The 21221-nt window shown below is 42.8% G+C and overlaps 1 protein-coding gene across 1 annotated transcript in view; it reads left to right on the top strand.

Annotated features, from left to right (window-relative positions):
• Positions 1-21221, top strand: part of Atxn2 (ataxin 2) — a 38041-nt gene that overhangs the window by 8787 nt on the left and 8033 nt on the right. The window contains exons 7-17 of the mRNA XM_013023092.1: positions 1048-1230; positions 2603-2800; positions 3155-3262; positions 3746-3816; positions 4568-4860; positions 6214-6277; positions 8075-8227; positions 8690-8756; positions 14576-14760; positions 15240-15372; positions 19832-19885. Coding sequence (XP_012878546.1) covers positions 1048-1230; positions 2603-2800; positions 3155-3262; positions 3746-3816; positions 4568-4860; positions 6214-6277; positions 8075-8227; positions 8690-8756; positions 14576-14760; positions 15240-15372; positions 19832-19885 — 1509 coding nt within the window. The remainder of the gene's footprint in view (positions 1-1047; positions 1231-2602; positions 2801-3154; positions 3263-3745; positions 3817-4567; positions 4861-6213; positions 6278-8074; positions 8228-8689; positions 8757-14575; positions 14761-15239; positions 15373-19831; positions 19886-21221) is intronic.

Genomic DNA, 21221 nt, shown 5'->3' with positions numbered 1-21221 from the left:
TTGAGCCACAGCGCCACTTCAGCTTTTTCTGTGTATGTGGTGCTGAGGAATCGAACTAAGGGTTTCATTCATGCTAGGCAAGCACTCGACCACTGAGCCACCTTCCCAGACTTGACAGTTCTTTTAGTACAGATTTTATCCCCAAGTGTCATATGGCTTGGTCTTAGAAGTTATACTTTAACAGTAGGATTTCAGCTAAAAGTCTGAGAAACTATTTACAGGGGAACATTGTTTTAAGCCATGATTTATAATATTGATGGTCATACAGAAGACATAGTATGCTAGCAATTTAGAGAAGCTTAAAGATATGCACATATATTTTAGGATTGATGGCCCTTTTATTTAAAAAAATTTTTTTAATGCAGGGGGCCATAGCTCACTGTGTGATCTTAGGAGGATGAGCTAACTAAACCGAAGGCATAGCTCAGGTGGTTGAGTGCCAACTTAGCAAGCAAGCCTAGCAAAAGTGAGGACCTGAGTTCAAGCCCTGGTACTGGCACCCAAAAATATCCTGGAGACCTACATAGCTCAGCAGTAGAACTCATGCCTAAAATGTATGAGACTAGGGTTCTATATCCAGCATTGCAAAAATAAATGTACAAAATGCCCCCCCTAATTTTTTAAAATTTGAGGTGTAAATTAGAAGTATATGGGAAAGTAAAAATCATTCTATTTTATCACTATACAATTCAATTGTATTTTTGTATGCCTGCAAATAATGAGTAAAAATAAATTACTAAAATTCTAAGACTTGTGACATATTATTGTTTTGGGGTTTCTTTTAGCACCAACCTCATCTTTCCCTTTCTTTAAGAAAAAAGGGAAATAAAAAGTATTTGTAACTTGTTGTATTCCAAAAAATAATTGTGAATTAGTATGGCTAAAAATTTGTATGGTATGGTTTATCTTTTCATTTTTTACCAAGGAGAAACTTGAATAAGACAGGGTGTGAGCGCGGTTAGCAGAAGAGTACAGTGTGTGAGCGTGTTTAGCAGAAGAGTACAGTGGACATTGCAGCACTTGTGACATTCGTGACCCCTCTCTTAGGGCCTCCCAGGATGTCTCCGAAGGCCCAGCGACACCCTCGCAACCACAGAGTTTCTGCTGGGCGGGCCTCCATAGCCAGCGGCCTAGAATTTGTATCCCACAACCCGCCAAGTGAAGTAGCAGCTCCTCCAGTGGCCAGGACCAGTCCAGCTGGGGGAACGTGGTCATCAGTGGTCAGTGGTGGTAGGTATCCCTTGGCCTGGGGCCTCGTGGCAGTGTATATTTTGTATTTTTTGCTAAGTGAGAAAAAGCGCAGCTCTGAGGAAACACAAGACATCTATGAAACCCCAGGAGAACCAGGAAGTAGTTCTATTGCTGTGTTAGATAGAGCAGGTCGTGCAAGGAGCTGATCTTCAGTTTTTTTCCATGAGTGAAGTCATTATTGTCTAGTATACTTGATGGGCTTTGAGTCAGTTCCTATGAGGTTTGTAAGTACATAGTTGAGACTTACAGATTATTACTGTATAAGGCAAAAATACTTCATAATATGACTTGACTCTACCTCTTTTTCACCTTTCAGCAATTTTGTTCATTGATTCACTCCACCCAGCACTTAATTTGAGCTTACAGTACAGTGAGTTACCATAACATCTGTATATGACACTATTGCCTTTGAAGGGATATGAAACACAAAATGAGAAGGTCAGCTTTAATCTGATTAGCTTGAGGAATATGCTGATAGCAGCTACAACAACGTAAAGATTATATTTTGATAAGATTTTAGAATTAGGCTGATGTTGCTTTGAAAACTTTGCCAATCCTTACCGCTTTGCTCTTACAATAACTGGGGAGCTAGAGGTTGCAGTGAATACTTTTCTTGTTTGTTCTTTGAACTACCAGGAGAAAAATCTTGATATAGCTACTTTAGTCAGGCACTGGTGGCTCACACCTAATCCTACCTACTCAGGAAGCTGAGATCTGAGGATCACAGTTCAAAGCCAGCCCAGGCAGGAAATGCCATGAGACTCTGATCTCCAAAAAACTACCAGAAAACTGGAAGTTGCGTTATGGGTCAAGTGGTAAATTGTTCACCTTGAGCTGAAGAACTGAGGGACAGTGCCAAGGCCCAGAGTTCAAGCCCCACAACCGACCAAAAAAAAAATCAATTAAGAGGGAACCCACAGCTGAACTTGGGTATTAGTGGTTACTATCTTTGTTCAGATACTTTTTGTAATTACTACTATCATTCCTAAGACTTTATTTTTTGTTGTTGTTTATTTTTTTTCTTTGTCAGTCGTAGGGCCTGAACTCTGGGCCTGGGCGCTGTCCCTCAGCTCTTCAGCTCAAGGCTAGTGCTCTACCACTTGAGCCACAGCGCCACTTCTGGCTTTTTATTTTTTTCTGCTTATGTGGTGCTGAGGAATGGAACCCAGGGCCTCATGTATGAAAGGCAAGCACTCTACCACTGAGCCACCTTCCCAGCCCCTCCTAAGACTTTATAAAACAGAGTACTGGGATAAAGTGTGGGGACCGGTCAGGACAACTACTTAAATCTTCAGAAAAACCTCTTTGAGCCAAGGATGTTGTAAATAACTTTTCCCTTGCTTCTGTCTAGTTCCGAGATTATCTCCAAAAACTCACAGACCCAGGTCTCCCCGACAGAACAGTGTTGGAAACCCTCCCAGCGGGCCTGTGCTCACTTCTCCCCCAGCTGGTACCGCCCCGGCCGAAGCAATTGCCATGCCCGTTCCTGCTGCGTCTCCTACGCCTGCCAGCCCCGCCATCAACAGAGCCGGGACCCCATCCGCTGAGGGTATGAGGCCCAGGCCTTCCAGACCCTAATGCCAGCTGACAGGTTGTGTGCTTTTAGCTGTAGGTGTTCTATTTTAAATACACATTGAACTTTTTATGTAAATTGTGTTGTTTATACAATACCCACTAATCTCATTGATACTATTCTTTAATGTCTGGTATCTGGAAAATTAGCTTTTCCTGGGTACTAAGGGCCTGTTTGAAAACTTAATGGTAGCTCATAGGATGGTAACAAAAAAGAAAAGCTTCCATATAATTTGATTTTCCAAAAACAGGAAATCAAAAGTTGAGTTCTGTTTCACCTCATTTTTATGACTCTGACACTGAACTTTTTTTTTTCTAAATTGCTTTCTAGCTAAAGATTCCAGACTCCAAGATCAGAGGCAGAATTCTCCAGCAGGAAATAAAGAATGCCTGAAAGCCATTGAAGCATCGCCTAGCTTCTCAAAAACTGAAAATAAAGGTGAGAGTTTTGTTTTTCAAAGTTTTTAGGCATAAATGTTAAAACAGGGAAGCGATTGTGTCATTTCATCTTTCAAGCAGTGTATTTTTTTTTAAAAAATTTATTGAGATTAGATGATTACATAAATTTCACATATTTCACAGTATTGTGGGATAGTGACACTTACTTAAAGGCACAAACACATTTTCACCTTCACAAGGCAAGTTGTCATTATCATGGTCTATAAAGTTTGTGAATTCTGTGAGCTTTGATGATAAAACTAGTTCTTCCACATGCGGTGGTATTTACATTTCTTCCCTTTGGTTTAGTGTATTTTTTTAGTTCTAATTTCTCATGTGTATCTATTAAATACCCAAAATTAACATGTAAAATTGTTATTCTTTTGATGATAGGTTTTGTTGGCATTTCTAATATTCAATACTAAAACAGTTTCAAGTAAAAGAGTAGAAATAAATTGACATGAAAATTTTTTTGATGTTACAGGTGTATCACCAGTTGTTTCTGAACACAGGAAACAAATAGATGATTTAAAGAAGTTCAAGAATGATTTTAGGGTAAGTGTCATATTGAATCATGTATGAGGATTTATTTTGGTTTTTTGTTTTTGTTTCTGTGGTACTAAGGAATCAAACGCAGAGCATCATGCACACTAGGCAAGCACTCTTACCACTAAGTCACATTCCCAGACCAATGCGTGAGGATTTAACAAATAACAAAAGTGCAGGATGTTCACATTCAGAAACATGAAGAATGGGAGGCAAACAATTTGAGGCAGCCTGGGCAGAGAAGTCTGTGAATATTCACCTCATTAAAGATATCTATTGCCCCAGAAACTGTGGGAAACCTGGAATAGAAAGATGGTGGCTTTAGGTGTGCTCCTAGGTAGAGCAGTGTATCAGAAGGTGGACCCTGACCTAACAGTGGTATGTACAAAGTGGGGCTAGAGCTGTAGCTCAGCAGTACAGCATCTACCTAGCAAACTAGATCCTGGAGTTCAAAACCTAGTACTAGCCCGGTGCTGGTGGCTCACACCTGTAATTCTAGCTACTCAGGAGGCTGAGATCTGAAGATTGTGGTTCATAGCCCAGGCAGGAAAGTCCAAAAAAGCTGCAAGTGCAGCTGTGGCTCAAGTGGTAGAGTGCTAGTCTTGAGCAAAAAAATTTCAAAGACAGTGCCTAGGTCCTGAGTGCCACAGAACCGGCACCAAAGAGAGAAAAAAAAAGGCTCATGTAAAACATTTCATGCCACAGAAAATTCTTACTGTTCATGTACTCATCGAGAAAATTGACTGCTTCTTTTATTTAGTTACAGCCAAGTTCCACAACGGAGTCAATGGATCAACTACTAAATAAAAATAGAGAGGGAGAAAAGCCAAGGGATTTGCTCAAAGACAAAATTGAACCCATTTGTAAGGACTCTTTCATTGAAAATAGCAGCAGCAATTGTACCAGCGGCAGCAGCCCCAGCGCCTCCCCGTCCATCCTCAGCAGTGTAGAGCCCAGGAGGGGACCCGAGGTCACCTCCCAAGGCGTGCAGACTTCCAGTCCAGCATGCAAGCAAGAGAAAGATGATAAGGACGAGAAGAGAGATGCAGCTGAGTAAGTAAATCATTCCTACTGGTGGACATAATGTAGATAGCTTTTTAAAAAAAATTGTTATTGTAAAGCAGACGTGCAGAGCGATTACAGTTACATGAGTCAAGTGAGGAGTACGTTTCTTTTTTAGCCATGGATTAGACAGCTGTTAAGTAGCTCCTTTCAATAGTTGGTATGAACTAGTGGCTTGGTGACCAGTTAGGCCATTTCCCCTCACCATCCTGCCTTGACTGCAGCAGGCTTTTTCCAAAACGTTCAAGAGTGGAAAAGTTAGGATTGGGGGACCTGCCGCCTCTGAACTCTTGTCAACTTTCATCCTAGTATTCTCCAAAGAGTATGCCCTTGCTCAGGTGGAAAACGACATTTTTCAGCAGAAGCGGTGTTTCAGTGAATATCTGAATGTGTTTGTCCTAATTGTGCAGATTATCCAGTAAAGGGATTGTTAAGAGCTACCTCAGAACCTAACCACTGGTTTATGATAGCCATGAGTTCGTGGCTTGTGTGGACTACATATGTAGATTGACTGCTGGGGGAGAAACCTACAAGCTTTGAATTGGCATTCGTATTTAATTGAAATGGTTAAGGGTTGCTTGTTTCATAGGGAACTATGGTCTTTCCAACTGAAGGATTGGTTGATTGCATTTGAAGAAAGCAGTTTTTGGTTTCTGTGGCCATTTTTTAAAATTAGGTTAAATAGTGGGTAATGTGTTCCCTTTAACAAGGAAGGTTAATAATCTAATGAGAATTGTTTACATATAGCCAGGTGTCAGTAGCTTACACCTGTAATCCTAACTACTCTGGAGGCTGAGATTTGAGGAGGGCAGTTCAAAGCCAGCCAGGGCAGGAAAGTCCAGAAGACTCTCTCTTTTTTTTTTTTTTTTTTAGTTGGTCATAGGGCTTGAACTCTGGGCTTGGGCGCTGTCCCTATGCTCTTCAGCTCAAGGCGAGTGCTCTACCATTTGAGACACAGCACCACTTCCTGTTTTCTAGTGGTTTATTGGAGATAAGAGTCTCACTGACTTTTCTGGGGCTGGCTTTGAACCATGATCCTCAGATCTCATCCTCCTGAGTAGCTAGGATTACAGGCATGAGCTGCCGGAGATTTTATCTCCAGTAAACCATCAAAAAACGGGAAGTAGCACTGTGGCTCAAGTAGTAGACCACTCACCTTGAGCTGAAGAGCTGAGGGACAGCGCCCAGGCCCAGAGTTCAAACCCCATGACTGACCAAAAAAAAAGAAAGTTTAAATATGATAGACGTTGGCAAAATTTATCAGGCATGGAACAGCTTAGAGAAACATAAATTCCATGCAACGTTCACTGGCCTGTACTTTTTCCTTTTTCTTTCCTGATTTAGGCAAGTTAGGAAATCTACATTGAATCCCAATGCAAAGGAGTTCAACCCTCGATCCTTCTCTCAGGTAAGTTTGTTACCTGTTTTGAGGTTATTCTAATCTCTGAAAAGAATTAATTCTACCTGTAATCCTAGCTACTCAGGAGGCTGAGATCTGTTTATCATGGTTCAAAGCCAGCCTGAGCAAGAAAGTCTGTGAAACTCTTATCTCCAATAAAAACCACCAGAAAACTGGAAGTGCCACTGTGGCACTAGTCTTGAAAAGAAGAGCTGAGGGACAGCACTCAGGCCCAGATTCAAGCCCCACAACCAATCAAAAAAAGAAAAAAGGTTTTTATATTCTCAGGATGATACTGTTAGAGACAAAAATCTGAACCTAATTTCTTTTTTTTTTTTTTTTTTGTCGGTCGTGGGGCTTGAACTCTGGGCCTGGGCGCTGTCCCTCAGCTCTTCAGCTCAAGGCGAGCGCTCTACCACTTGAGCTACAGCGCCACTTCCGGTTTTCTGGTGGTTTATTGGAGATAGGAGTCTCACAGTCTTTCCTGCCCGGGCTGGCTTTGAACCGTGATCCTCAGATCTCAGCCTCCTGAGTAGCTAGGATTACAGGCGTGAGCCACCAGCGCCCGGCTGAACCTAATTTCTTATTCAGAATGTGAAGCTGATTGACTAGGCCATTGAGCTCACAGACATGCTATTGTTGTTATTCTACTAAATTAAAAAAAGATAAACATTTTAGAGTATTTTGCTTGGTTTCTTAAAAATTGTCTGTCAGGCACTATTTATAGCGACAATTTATTTTGATGGTACTAGGACTTTAATTTAGGGTCTTACCCTTGCTAGATAGGTGTTCTACCACTTAAGCCTGATAATATACATACACACACACACATATATATATATATATATATATTTTTTTTTTTTTTTTTGGGTCCAGTCGTGGGGCCTGAACTCTGGGCCTGAGCGCTGTCCTTCAGCTCAAGGCTAGCGCTCTACCACTTGAGCCACAGTGCCACTTCCTGCTTTTTTCTTTTAGCTTATGTGGTGCTGAGGAATCGAACCCAGGGCCTCATGCATGCAAGGCAAGCGCTCTACCAGCCTGATAATATTTTTAATTTCCAAACTCTTGCCATATAAACCCGGGGCTGGTGGCTTACAACGTGCAAGCGATCTGAGGATCACAGTATAAAGCGAAATCAGGCAAACAAATATGTGAGACTTTTATCTGCAGTTACCCAGCAAAAAGCTGGAAGTAAACTGGATTCAGATGTTAGCTCACTAGCCTTGAGTGAAAAAGCTAAGGACAGCACCCAGACCCTGACCAAGTCTCAGTACTGCTACCAAAAATTTATTTTGCACTATGTATAGCTATCTACCTGAGCACTTTTTACTTTTCATTAAAACATTTATTTTCTGGGCTGGGAAGTTGGCTCAGTGGTAGAGTGCTTGCCTTGCATGCATGAGGCCCTGGGTTCGAATCCTCAGCACCACATAAACAAAAAAGAAAAAACGGAAGTGGCACTGTGGCTCAAGCGGTAGAGCGCTAGCCTTGAGCTGAAGAGCTGAGGGACAGCGCCCAGACCCAGAGTTCAGGCTCCACAACCAAACCAAAAAAAAAAAACCATTTTCTGAGAGTTTGTTTTGTTGAGAGCAGTAGTGGGAATTGAACCCTCGGTTATTTATATGTTGCCACTTCATCCCAGTCTAGGTTTTGCTTTGAAGTAGTAGGGATCAAACCTAAGCTCATATGTGCTCGGCTCTGGGTTTTGTATTAGTTGAAAGCAAGTAAAAACTTAGATACATACATTAGAAGAATCCACCTACAGATAGCATTAATAGTTAAAATTTTTAAATTTTGTTTCTGTAGCCAAAGCCTTCCACCACCCCAACTTCACCTCGGCCTCAAGCACAACCGAGCCCCTCGATGGTGGGTCCTCAGCAGCCCACGCCAGTCTATACGCAGCCTGTTTGTTTTGCACCAAACATGATGTATCCAGTCCCTGTGAGTCCGGGTGTGCAAGTAAGTCGATGGAGTTTGTGTTCACTTTGCCTCCCCCTTGTTTGTATTTGGCACAAGTATTGTTTAGATTTGAAATAACTTAAGATGGCATGTAAAAACATTTTCTAAATATAATGGTTTGTTTATATTGTTACAATATGTACCTGAATCTGGCAATATTTACTGGTGAAAAAAAATGTTTAAGATTTAGTGTTTGGAGTTTTTCCTCTTAGCTGTGGATATGGTATTGGTGGTCAATGACTTGTCAAAGATAGAGCTTTATAATTGGTTGTTTCTGTTTGGTGTGGAGCTAAGACCTTTTGTGTGATAGGCAAGCACTGTACCACTGAGCTGTATCTGCCATCATTTGAGTGATTCGCAGAGTATCTTAGAGCTAGCTCTGGCAAGCTAAAGCTAAGAGAGAGGGAAAGAATACTTTCTTATCAGAAGATCTTAATGTTATTTTTTTTTAATTCCCTCAAGCCTTTATACCCAATACCCATGACGCCCATGCCAGTGAATCAAGCCAAGACCTATAGAGCAGGTAAAGGTGAGAGTATTCCTGCCTGTGTTTGCCTGTATTCTTGCATGCTGCATGAGTGAAGATGCTGTTGTATAGTGGCTGTGCTTGGGGCTTTCCCTGGGCCAACATTAAGGTGTTTCGATCAGTTTTTCTGGACTGTTCACTTTCTTCTTCAAAAAGAACTATGATCATCTTACTGTGAGAGCAGGGAAAGGTTTTTTTTTGTTTTTTGGGGGGTTTTTTTGGTGGGGGGGTCCGGTCGTGGGGCCTGAACTCTGGGCCTGGGTGCTGTCCCTCACCTCTTCAGCTCAAGGCTAGCGCTCTACCACTTGAGCCATAGTGCCACTTCCGGCTTTTTCTGCTTATGTGGTGCTGAGGAATTGAACCCAGGACCTCAGGCATGCAAGGCAAGCGCTCTACCACTGAGCCACCTTCCCAGCCGGGAAAGGGTTTTATAGTGCCATTGTAATACACTATTAACTTGTTCTTCATTTCTACCTGGTGTTATGGTTTTACTGACATGGATCTGTGTTAAGAAACAAAAGATGAGCTAGGTGCTGATGACTCACGCCTGTAATCATAGCTACTCTGGAGGCTGAGATCTGAGGATCGAAGTTCAAAGCCATCTGGGACAGGAATGTCCGTGAGACTCATCTCCAGTTAGCCATCCCCAAAACCAGAAGTAGAGCTGTGGCTCAAAGTCGTAGAGCACTAGCCTTGAGCACAAAAGCTCAGGGACAGTGCAGACCCAGAGTTTTAAGCCCCATGACCGACAAATAAAAAATACAAAATACAAAGAATGATTGCCATAAGAACAAGTATGTCATATATCTTTTTTTTTTTTTTTTTGCCGGTTGTGGGGGCCTGAACTCTGGGCCTGGGTGCTGTCCCTCACCTCTTCAGCTCAAGGCTAGCGCTCTACCACTTGATTCCGGCTTTTTCTGCTTATGTGGTGCTGAGGAATCGAACCCAGGGCCTCATGCATGCAAGGCAAGCGCTCTACCACTGAGCCACCTTCCCAGCCCCGTATGTCATATATCTTGACTGTAGGAAATTTTCTATTACTGTAGGCAGAAATCAATATAGCTTTTTTAGCTAGTACAGCCATGTTACAGAGTATTCCTGCTAAACTATACCCACAAGAATCTCAGCTGGGTATAGTAACTGTGCTAATAGAGAAGTGAGTAGGTATTTACTGTTATCTATTATTTCCATTCTGTGATTGACCAGATTTTTGTCTTTTTTTTTTTTTTTTCATATGTAAGCTTTTTGATGAACTTTTTTTGTGGTTCTGGGTTTTAGACTAGGATTTTGTGCTTGTTGGACAGGCACTCTACCACTTGTGCTAAATTCCCTAGCCATTTTTGCGTTTAGTTATATTTCTGATAGGGTCTCATGCTTTTGCCTGTTTTGATACTCCTTCCTCTGCGTCTCCAGAGCTGGATGACAGGTCTCTGCCATTAGACTGGGCTTATTGGTTGAGATTTGACCTCAATTAACTTTTTCCAAAATGGCTTACACCACGAGCCACTATGCCCAGCTTAATGAAGTTTTAAAACAAATCCCAAACACCATGCCATTTATTTTCTACTTAAAAATTTTTTTTTCTCAAGATAGTCAGGGGTACTGTGATGTTTTTCTCTCTTCTTTGATGGAAGAGGGTTGTTGGGGAATGAGCCTAGGGCCTTGAGTGGGCTCAGACTGCCTCTTCCACGGAGCTCTGACTTCAAGGCTGTGTTACCCTGACTTATTCAGTAGGTAACACATGTGCTCACATGGCCCCAGCTGAGTCAACAATGTTTTCATGGTTGGCTTATTTGGTATTATTTTGTGGTAGAAACCAGTTTTTATGTAGCATGTCCAATAGTCTAGATTTGTTGTTGTCTTACGGTGCTCTTGATAATATGAAGGTTCCATTTTCTGAGGGGAAGGTAGGTGTAAGGTTCAGTGTTGAGTCTTCTCTGTGTGGTGTGTTGGATTATGCTAGGAGGCACACAGCATCTGGCCCTGCTTGTGGTTATGGTGAGAATACCAGCTCCAGCCCCATTGTCAAAACTGCTAATCTTTCATGATTGATACTTAGCAACAGTTTTTCATGAGGGCTGTGGTTCCCAAATTCTAGTGTCCTTTAGAATCACTTGCAGAGAACATTTAATAAGACAGATTGCTTGCTGCAGAGTTTCTAATTTAGCAGGTTTTTGGGTTATAGCTTAAGAATTTGCATTTCTCATGCATTCATAAAACCATACCCATGTAATGTCACTGGCCTGGGACCATACATTGAAACTCAGGGTAATTAGCTGTTGAACTAATAATAATTAGCTGATGAGCTAATAAACCACCAGAAAACCAGAAGTGGCGCTGTGTCTCAAGTGGTCGTCTTGAGCTGCCTAGCTGAGGGACAGCGCCCAGGCCCAGAGTTGAAGCCTCACAAATGACCAAAAAAAAGAACAAAAGAAATTCTGGCATTTTGTTTGCCTTTATTAACAGGCATCATTCTGTAAACAATTCTGCAACTTGAGAGGGCTCTTTGGTCATCCTGACCTCGTTTGTACAGCAAACACAGGACAAAAATAATTCTTTCTGGTTCTTACAGACATCAGTACCCTGTTACTACTTCTAACATGGATGTGTGTTTATATGTATATATGTACAAATTCATTCTTTTGTATGTACTTATGTGTATACATAGCTGCATGTATATGACTTACATATGTATGTTGTGTAATGTATTTATTGGACCTATTTGTCTTTTTCGTTGATCACACTGTCTCTTCCTTAATAATGTGGACCCCTTCAAATGTCCTTCCTGTTTAATACAGTAGATAGCTCTACCAAACCTGTTTCTGAGCTAGGTCTGGATCAGGTATTTCTTCCAGAAACTGGTTTCTTTTGCTGAGAAATAGTATTTAGCCATTATTCTCTGGTCATTGGGTATATTTCATATTTCTTCAGAGTTACTTCTTCTAGAGCTTTTCAGTGGACAAAACTAAAATCATCAGTAAAGACAAAATCCAGTACTTCATATTGATAATGCACATTTGGTTTAACATTGTAGGATTTTAACTATGACCTTTTGCCTACTTCTTGTATTTTCTCACCTTAAAAATAGTAACTATTGGGCTGGGAATGTGGCTTGGTGATACAGTGCTTGCCTAGCTCTGGGTTTGGTTCCTCGGTGCCACATACACAGGAAGTGCTGGAAGTGGCGCCGTGGCTCAGCGGTAGAGCGCTCGCCTTGAGCAAAAGAAGCTCAGGGACAGTGCCCAGGCCCCAAAGTTCAAGCTCCAGGACTAGCAAAAAAACAAACCAACAACAAAATAAACCCTTAGTGTCCAGGAACAAAAGAAAAAAAAAGTTAAAAATAGTAACTATTATTTTGTTGCAGAGCAAATTACCCTGTTGCTGGCTGGCTGTGTCTCAGTTCCAGGAGCAGGGTTCCATTGTCAGCATGGCGGTCTGTCTCTGCTCTGGCCTCATGGCAGACAGGACACTAGGGCTGCCGGAGGCTGGAGCCCACATTCATCGCTTCTGGCATCAAGTTCCCGTAGCATAACGTTCTTTCTACTTTGTGGTTTTTGTTGTCAGATTGTTACGATACAGAATTACAATCTTTTTTTTCTATGTACTGTTATTTATTTTTTCTTAGCTTCTACTTTACTACTAAATTTCTAAAGTGTCATTTTCAGAGTGGGGAACTGTTAACCTTGTTGCTTCCAAAATACCATCTTTGAATGCTTGATCAGTAGGTGAGTTAACCTGGTTGAATTTTTTTTCCCCTCTGGTGCTACTGGGATTTGAACTCAGGGCCTCATACTTGCTAAAGAGGTGTCCTACCCCTTAATCACTCTGCCAACCCTTTTAGGTATTTATTTTGGTCATGAGGCTTGAACTCAAGACTTGGGCACTATCCCTGAGCTTCTTTTGCTTTTAAGGCTAGCACTCTACCTCTTGAGCCACAGCTACACTTCTGGCTTTTTGGTGATTAATTGGACGTTAAGAGTCTCATGGACTTTCCTGCCTGGGCTGGCTTTGAACTGTGATCCTCAGATCTCAGCCTCGTGGGTAGCTAGGATTACAAGCATGAGCCACTCACGCCCAGCATGCATTTATTTTTTTTTTTTCCTTGTTGTGAGGCTTGAACTCAGGGCCTGGTACTCTCTCTGATCTAGTGCTCTACCACGTTGAGCCACAGTACTACCTTTGGTTTTCTGGTGGTTAATTGGAGATAATCTAAATTAGAAGGAAATTTGTATCTTCACATTGAAAATCCAAGAAGGGATAGTCAATCTGCAGGAGCAGTTTAAAGTTTTGTATGTCTTTCAGTGTGTGCCTAAGGTTTAATCTTTTTTTTTTTTTGGGTCCGGTAGTGGGGCCTGAACTCTGGGCCTGGGTGCTGTCCCTCAGCTCTTCAGCTCAACACTAGCACTCTATCACTTGAGCCACAGCGCCACTTCTGGCTTTTTTTTTTTTTTCTGCTTATGTGGTGCTGAGGAATCGGAACCCAGGGCCTCATGCATGCAAGGCAAGCGCTCTACCACTGAGCCACCTTCCCAGCCTGGTTTAATCTTTTTTGTTGTTAATGTAAACTGATTTTTCTCTTCCACTGTGTCTTCTAAGTAGTTACTTATGAAGTGCTATATATAAAGACTTTTGTCATGGGTTGATTTTATGTCCTTGTACTAATACTTGACTAAATTCTAAATCTTTGAGGTGTTGGGTGAAAATATTTTTAATGTTTTCAACAATGGGTTCTGAAATTGTCTTACAGTACAAACACTCTCTCGTCTTCTCTGCTGCATCTACATAGCCTATAGGCTGTCACACGGGAAAGTCAACGCTGTAATTTATACACAGCAGCTTTCCTTAGCCACAGCAGCATTGGTATTTGGGACTTGTATTCTTTTTTTTCTGAGGTGAATACATGGATTGTCAGTGCATAGCAGCAGCCTTTGCCTGTACCCATTACATCCCAGGGCTCACGCCACATGCACGCACGCATGCGCACGCTCCCACACACAAGTAAGCCTATCAGTGATGATACCATACATGATACGGTATATTGAGCATACCAGATTATTCTTTGTGCTCTGGAACTTGAAAGTCACAATCACACAAAACAGAATTCAAGATAACCTCAGGTGCTGAGCAGAGAGAAAAGACACACAACAATCTTAGGAGATGGCAAGATTTGACTGAGGAGAGGCCAGTTCTGAGTTGAGCCAGGGCTTTTTTAGGGCAAGGCAGTCCATGTGGAATGGTGCAGGATAGGCAAGAAGTTTTCAGAGCAGGCAGAAGTGAGGGATTGTGCCTGGAAATTGGCTTTTTGTTGCACAGTGTGCTGTGAGATTCTGCATTCAACACAAAGGAAAGATCTGCCGAGGTAGTGGTGGGTGTCAATGCTTACGAGGCTCTTCCGTCATGCTTTTTCTTTTTCCATTTTTTGGAGCCACATCCCCTTCCCCTAGCAAGTGGCAAACAGTTTAGCTATTCCCCCCACCCCTGTGTCTTCTGGTAGAGATAAACTGAGAAGCAGGGGGAAGAAGTCATTGAGCAGTGCGGTGGTGTGTCATGGGTTATGACCCTCCATGCCCAAGGGTCATCCCATGAGGATCCCTGAGCTGACACTTGAAAGTGTCATCTGTGACGAGACTGGTATTTGAGGCTGATGAATAGCAGCCGAGGGAGACAATCACCAGAACGGTAGGAGTGGAGGAGGGGCGGGAGGCTCACGGGAAGCCTTGTGAGGAGTCAGGTCCCCTAGAGCCTTGTAAACTGTGGGAGTGCGTGTTTTGGTTACCTGTTTCATGTGCCATGAATTCTTTTCCTTCTCCTCCTCCCTGCAGTACCAAACATGCCCCAACAACGACAGGACCAGCATCATCAGAGCACCATGATGCACCCAGCCTCGGCGGCAGGCCCGCCCATCGTGGCCACCCCACCAGCCTACTCCACTCAGTACGTGGCCTACAGCCCACAGCAGTTTCCAAATCAGCCCCTCGTTCAGCACGTGCCACACTACCAGTCTCAGGTAAGATACCTTCATGTGGTCAAGGCATTTTCATTTATAGTTTTATGCTTTATACTACAGTGAGGTAGAGAGCTAAGGACTTGGGCCTTTTTAATAGGAGAAAGTGTCAGAATTTTAAAGAAAGGCTTTTTTTTTTTTGTCAGTTGTGGGGTTTGAACTCTGGGCCTGAGCTCTGTCCCTCAGCTCTTTAGCTTAAGGTGAGCGCTCTACCACTTGAGCCACAGAGCCACTTCTGATTTTCTAGTGGTTTATTGGATATAAGAGTTTCACGGATTTTTCTGCCCGAGCTGTCTTTGAACCGTGATCCTCAGATCTCAGCCTCCTAAGTAGCTAGGATGACAGGCATGAGCCACCGACGCCCGGCTAGAAAGGCTTTCTTATGTTCAGTTGTTTCTAGAAAGTGTAGAGATGAGAATGTAAAGTCTGCTTGGCTCTTCTTGGTCTGTTGATGGTTTCCTTTCTTTTCTGTTTGACCCTAGCACCCTCATGTCTACAGCCCTGTGCTACAGGGCAGCGCTAGGATGATGGCGCCGCCAGCACACGCGCAGCCTGGTTTAGTGTCGTCTTCAGCAACTCAGTACGGGGCTCATGAGCAGACGCATGCTATGTATGGTAGGAAGAACTTTGTCTTTCTCACTGTGTGTGATTTTGCTTAACTGGTTTCAAACTCTGTAAATGTGCCCTATTTAAAAATAACCCAAGTCAAGCCGGGCATCAGTGGCTCATGCCTGTCATCCTAGCTACTCAGGAGGCTGAGATCTGAGGATCATGGTTCAAAGCCAGCCCGGGCAGGAAAGTTCGTGATACTATTATCTCCAATAAACCACTCCGAATACTGGAAATGGCACGCTGTGGCTCAAGTGGTAGAGCACTAGCCTTGAGCTGAAGAGCTGAGGGAGAGCAACCAGACCCAGAGTTCAAGCCCCACGACCGACAAAAAAAATTAAAAAGAGTGAAAAAAAAAAAAAAACCGAGCCAATCAGCCGTGCACTGGTGACTCATGTATGTAATCCTAGCTACTCAGGAGGCTGAGAACTATAGTTCAAAGCCAGCCCAGACAGGAAAATTGCTCCATCCTAACATGTCTCTACTGCACCAACTGCAGTATGATGAGGAATAGAGAGAGCATGTAGGAGTGGATTCCTTCTTCCTCCCTGGTTAACTCATCTGGTCTAGCGTGCCTAAGGCATCAGGACCTGTTTACAATAGGAAGATGCCAGAGACGTTCTTTGAGCAGGAAAACTACTCCTTCACAACTTTCTGGGGTGCTAGCATTCCATTACACTTTTAAAATTTTTTATTTTATTTTTGTCAGTCATGGGGCATGAACTCTGGGCCTGGGCTCTGTCCCTGAGCTTGTCAACTCAAGACTAGCACTCTGTGACTTTGAACCATAGCTCTACTTCTGGTTTTCTGGTGGTTGATTGGAGATAAGCAGTCTCGCAGACTTTCCTGCCTGGGCTGGCTTTGAACTGCCATGCCTAGATATCAGTCTCTTGAGTAGCTAGGATTATCGGCGTGAGCCACTGGCACTAAATTTGCACTTTTTTTTTCTTTGTAAATCAGTATTTTTTATAATGATATTGTTTCTATAGCATGTTTTATTGTAAGTGGATGGAATTGGTTAATATTACATACATTTTTATTTTTGGTGATGCTGGGGATTGAACTCAGTGCCTCATGCATGCTAGGCAAGCACTGTACCACTGAGCCTCTTTCATGATTCACACATTAAATATATACTCAACATAAACAATGTTACAGTTAAATGAGTATCTTGTATAATGTTAAACAATACTGTGCCAGGAACCAGAGGCTCATTCTTTTTCTTTCCTTTTCCCTCCCCCCCCTTTTAATTAAAAAAAATTTTTTTGGCAGTCCTGGGACTTGAACTCAGGGCCTGGGCACTGTTCCTGAGCATCTTTTTGCTCAAGACTAGCACTCTACCACTTGAGCAACAGCACCACTTCCCTGTTTTTCTGTGTATGTGGTAATGAGGAATCAAACCCAGGGCTTCATGCATGCTAGGCAAGCGCTCTACCACTGAGCCACATTCCCAGCACAGCAGCTCATTCTTGTAATCCTAGCTACCCAGTGGGCTGAGATTTGAGGATTGTCGTTCAAAGCCAGTCTGGGTAAGAAAGTCCAGACTTATCTCTAATTAATCACCAAAGATCTGCAAGTGGAGCTGTGGCTCAAGTGGTAGATGCTAGCTAGCCTTGTGCCAAAAGTTCAGGAACAGTACCCAGGCCTTGAGTTCAAGCTCCAGGACTGGTCCTCCACCCCCCAAAAAAAAAACACAACAAAACAAGAACAAAAACATTGTACCCACTCTTGGTGCTGGAACTGGGATTATAATCATCCAGAAGGCATTGATCAGGAGGGAGGATTGTGGGTATAATTCATATTGTCCATCTTAGTTTTATGGCCAGGGAACTTTGAAGTAGGTCAACTCAGCTGTTTAAGGCACTAAAGTAACAGCATGTTCCGTGCTAAAAATTTAAGTAAGCTGAGCACTGGTAATCCTAGCTACTCAGGAGTCTGAGATCTGAGGGTTGTGATTCAAAGCTAGCCTGGGCAGTAAAGTCCGTGAGACTCTCATCTCCAATAAACCACCAGAAAACTGGAAGTGGGGCTGTGGCTTAAGTGATAGAGCGCTAACCTTGAGCACAGAGAGGCTCATGGTCCTGAGTTCAAGCCCCAGAACCAAAACCAAATCTGATCTTCCCACATAATCAATTAAAGCTTATTATTAATAATTAACCAACTTGCCCAGCACTGGTGATTCACGCCTGTAATCCTAGCTACCCAAGAGGCTGATGTGTAAGGGTCATGGTTCAAAAGCAGCCTTGGCAGAAAAGTCCTACCAAAAAACTAGAAATGGAGATGTGGGCCAAAGCTGTGCCAGCCCTGAGGAGAAAAGGCTTAGGATAGCGCCCACTCCCTGAGTTCAAGCCCCATGACCAACCAATAATAATAATAATAAGCCAACTAATTTTGTTTTGGGAATCTCATTTTGTTGTTTTGGCATGGTGGTACATGTCTGTAATCCCAGTACTTGGGAGACTGAGAGAGGAGGATCCGTTTGAGACCAGCTTAGACTTATACAGTATACCTTGTCTTAGAAAATCAAAAGGGAGCCGGGTGCTGGTGGCTCATACCTGTAATCCTAGCTACTCAGGAGGCTGAGATCTGAGGATCGCGGTTCAAAGCCAGCCCGGGCAAGAGAGACCATGAGACTCCTATCTCCAATAAACCACCAGAAAACCGGAAATGGCGCTGTAGCTCAAGTGGTAGAGCGCTCACCTTGAGCTGAAGAGCTGAGGGACAGCGCCCAGGCCCAGAGTTCAAACCCCATGACGGACCAAAAAAAGAAAATCAAAAGGGCTGGAAGTATCAGTTGGACCTGTGGAGCGAGCACTTGCCTAGCAAGCATGAGCCCCTGAGTTAAAACTTCAGTACCATCCCAAAGAAGAAAGTTAAAAAAGTTCAGAAGAAATAAAGAATAGTTTAACTGAAAATTAGTGACTGGGTGGTTTGGCTTATGTTGTCACATCTCTCCTGCTTGTTGTAACCAGGCTAGGAATGTGTGAAGATGCTGTGGGTTCTTCTTTTTTCTTTTGTGGTTTTTTTTTTTTGGCGGGGGGGTGTTTCTGTGGCTTGAACTCAGAGCCTGGGCTCTGTCCCTGAGCTTCTTTATGCTCAAGGTTAGCACTTGAGCCACAGCACCATTTCTGGCCTTTTCTGAGTAGTTTATTGGAGATAAGAGTCTCACAGCCTTTCCTGCCCAGGCTGGCTTTGAACCACAGTCCTCAGATCTCAGCCTCCTGAGCTGGTGTTGACAGGCAGGAGTCGTGGTTCTTTGTGCCCCTTCCATGTAACTGCGCTCATTTGCAGCTTTCCATTCTGCTAAAGTCTCCTCTGAATTCTGCTTGTTTCTTTTTTTAAATGTATTTATTTATTTTGTCGAAGGGCTTGAACTGTGGGCCTGGGCACTGTCCCTGAGCTCTTCAGCTCAAGGCTGGTGCTCTACTACTTGAGCCACAGTGCCACTTCCATTTTTCTGGTGGTTCATTGGAGATGGGAGTCTCACAGACTTTTTCCTGCCAGGCTGGCTTTAAACTGTGATCCTTAGATCTCAGTTCCTGAATAGCTAGGGTTACAGGCGTGAGCCACAAGCGCCCAGGTAATAGTTTTTAATTATGGTAAAGGTGATGAACAGAGGTGTTACAGTTACATAAGTCAGGTAATGAGTATGTATTTCTTTGAACAGTGTCACCCTCTTCCCTCATTTTCTCAAAGATTGCCCCAGCCCTCTCTGCTTGTTCCTATGTAGATTCAAAGCTAGATCATTTCCATCTGGGATGTGTATGACTTTGTAGTGTTCTGGCTATCTTGGGATGGACTTCAGCTACGAACTCATCCCTGACTTGAGGCTGGCATTCATCATTGCCACTCTCTGCCTAAGAAGTTATGTCATTTTTGTCTCTCACCCCAGTCCTGGTTTATGGTGATGCTCTTGCTACTCTGTACTGAGGACAGAGACACCAGAAGAGTCAGAGCTGGGCTCTTCTTTGATCTGCTTTTTAGTAGCTTGCTGATGATCCCCTAAAACCATACACACACCCCACCCCCATGTGCAGACACAGTTTATTAAGAAATGGTAACAAACTCATGCTTTTATTAATCCTAAGCTTTTGGATCTACTACCAGATTCCTGTAATAACATTTCTATTATTTGTGCATCTTGAACACTAAAATGCTATTTGATTTGGGTACAATTATATAAACATTGTTCAATGAAATGTTGATCTTTTTAACCAGACAATTATTTCATTGCTTTTGTTTAAGCTATCAGCATGTGGAACTTGCTAGCTCAGTACAGAGGGAAAAAAAATGTCTTCCTGGTCAGTCTGTCTGCAAATTTTGTTTAAAATGCCCAGCTTCTCTTGTAAAGTCAAAATGAATTATGCATGAATACAAAAATATTACTAAATATGTCAACCTTTCCAGAAAATTAGGAGAATGCACACCTCAAAAGGCTAATTTACCTTTCTATTTCCAAATTTAGCATGTCCCAAATTACCGTACAACAAGGAGACAAGCCCTTCTTTCTACTTTGCCAGTGAGTTGGGTTTTTTATACTAATTTTAATTGCACAGTAAAACACTTTTTAAAGAATACATGTTAAAGGGAGCAGACCTATTGGACAGTATTTTCCTTGTGCCAGACCAAAATCATTAAAAATATATATATCTGTAAATCATTCAGACTTTTGAAAAAGGAAATATAACCCAGCTTAAGAAAGCTGGAGTTAATAAAAAAATTATGTTGTTTCGGACATTAATTTTTGCATACCAAGCTAACACAAAACTGTTTGGGAAATGCCTGATGCTTTTCTTGGTCAGTAAAACCTTTCTGAACAGCTATTTTATACCAAGCTAGAGTTTTAAGGCAGTAGTGGTTTGAGTATCCTGACAGGAAAGAAATTCACTCCTCCCAGCATGCTTCATTGACCAGGGTTGCCGAGCTAGATAGCTGGGGAGGACCGCCTGTGTGTGGCTGCCGTTTTAAACCCTGGACCAGACACGTTCAGGAGGTGCCGAGCCCGTGGAGGCTGCCTGTGGCTGCATGTGGCCTCTCCCTCTGGGATGGTCCTTCAGACATGTTTTCCCACCTGATGCGGGGCAAGCTGCTGCATGTCGGCAGGGGACTAGCAGGCCCACTGGGCACCATGTTGTTCCCTGGGTCACTCTGGAATTCTTGTTACTAGGATTTTTCGAGTCACTTGGTATCTGACTACTGCATGCCAGATTCAACTGTGTAAAACATTTTGATCTTAAATTTTTGTTAATTGTGCCATGACTTGGTATCCAAAAATAAACTTATAAAATTAGTATTTATTTACTTATTTGGTGCTAAGAAGTGTTCATGAATTTAATCCTTTAATAGATTCTCTTTAAAAAGGAGTCTTGCTGTATATGTATACTATTAAAAGGAAACTGTCTGTGATTACAGTGTGTAAAAGATAGTGTCAGTGGTTAACTTTATTACATAGCAATTTGAGCTCTGATGGACTTATTCTCACTATCTTACTGTCTTAGTACTTAGTCATTTCCCGGGTAAGTTGACAAAGGGTCTGTAAATGGAACTCTGTTGGGCAGCTGTAATTAAGTGGAGCTTATTTTCCACTTTTGAGCCATCTTTGATGGATTGTTTGCCAGTTTGATTCACTTCCCCTTCTTCCCCTTTTTTGAATCCAACATAGGGTTTAGGAGTTGAAAAATTCTGGGGCTGGGAAGGTGGCTCAGTGGTAGAGTGCTTGCCTTGCATGCATGAGGCCCTGGGTTCAATTCCTCAGCACCGCATAAGCAGAAAAGCTGAGGGGTTGGGGGTTTAGCCTAGCGGAAGGTCGCCCACCCGGCGCACGCAAGGCCCTGGGTTCAGTCCTCAGCCCTGGA

This window comes from Dipodomys ordii, unplaced genomic scaffold, assembly GCF_000151885.1.
Source record: "Dipodomys ordii isolate 6190 unplaced genomic scaffold, Dord_2.0 Scaffold66, whole genome shotgun sequence".
Classification (NCBI taxonomy): domain Eukaryota; kingdom Metazoa; phylum Chordata; class Mammalia; order Rodentia; family Heteromyidae; genus Dipodomys; species Dipodomys ordii.
The sequence above is the reverse complement of the archived record's forward strand: the minus strand, read 5'-3'. Positions and strand labels throughout refer to the sequence as shown.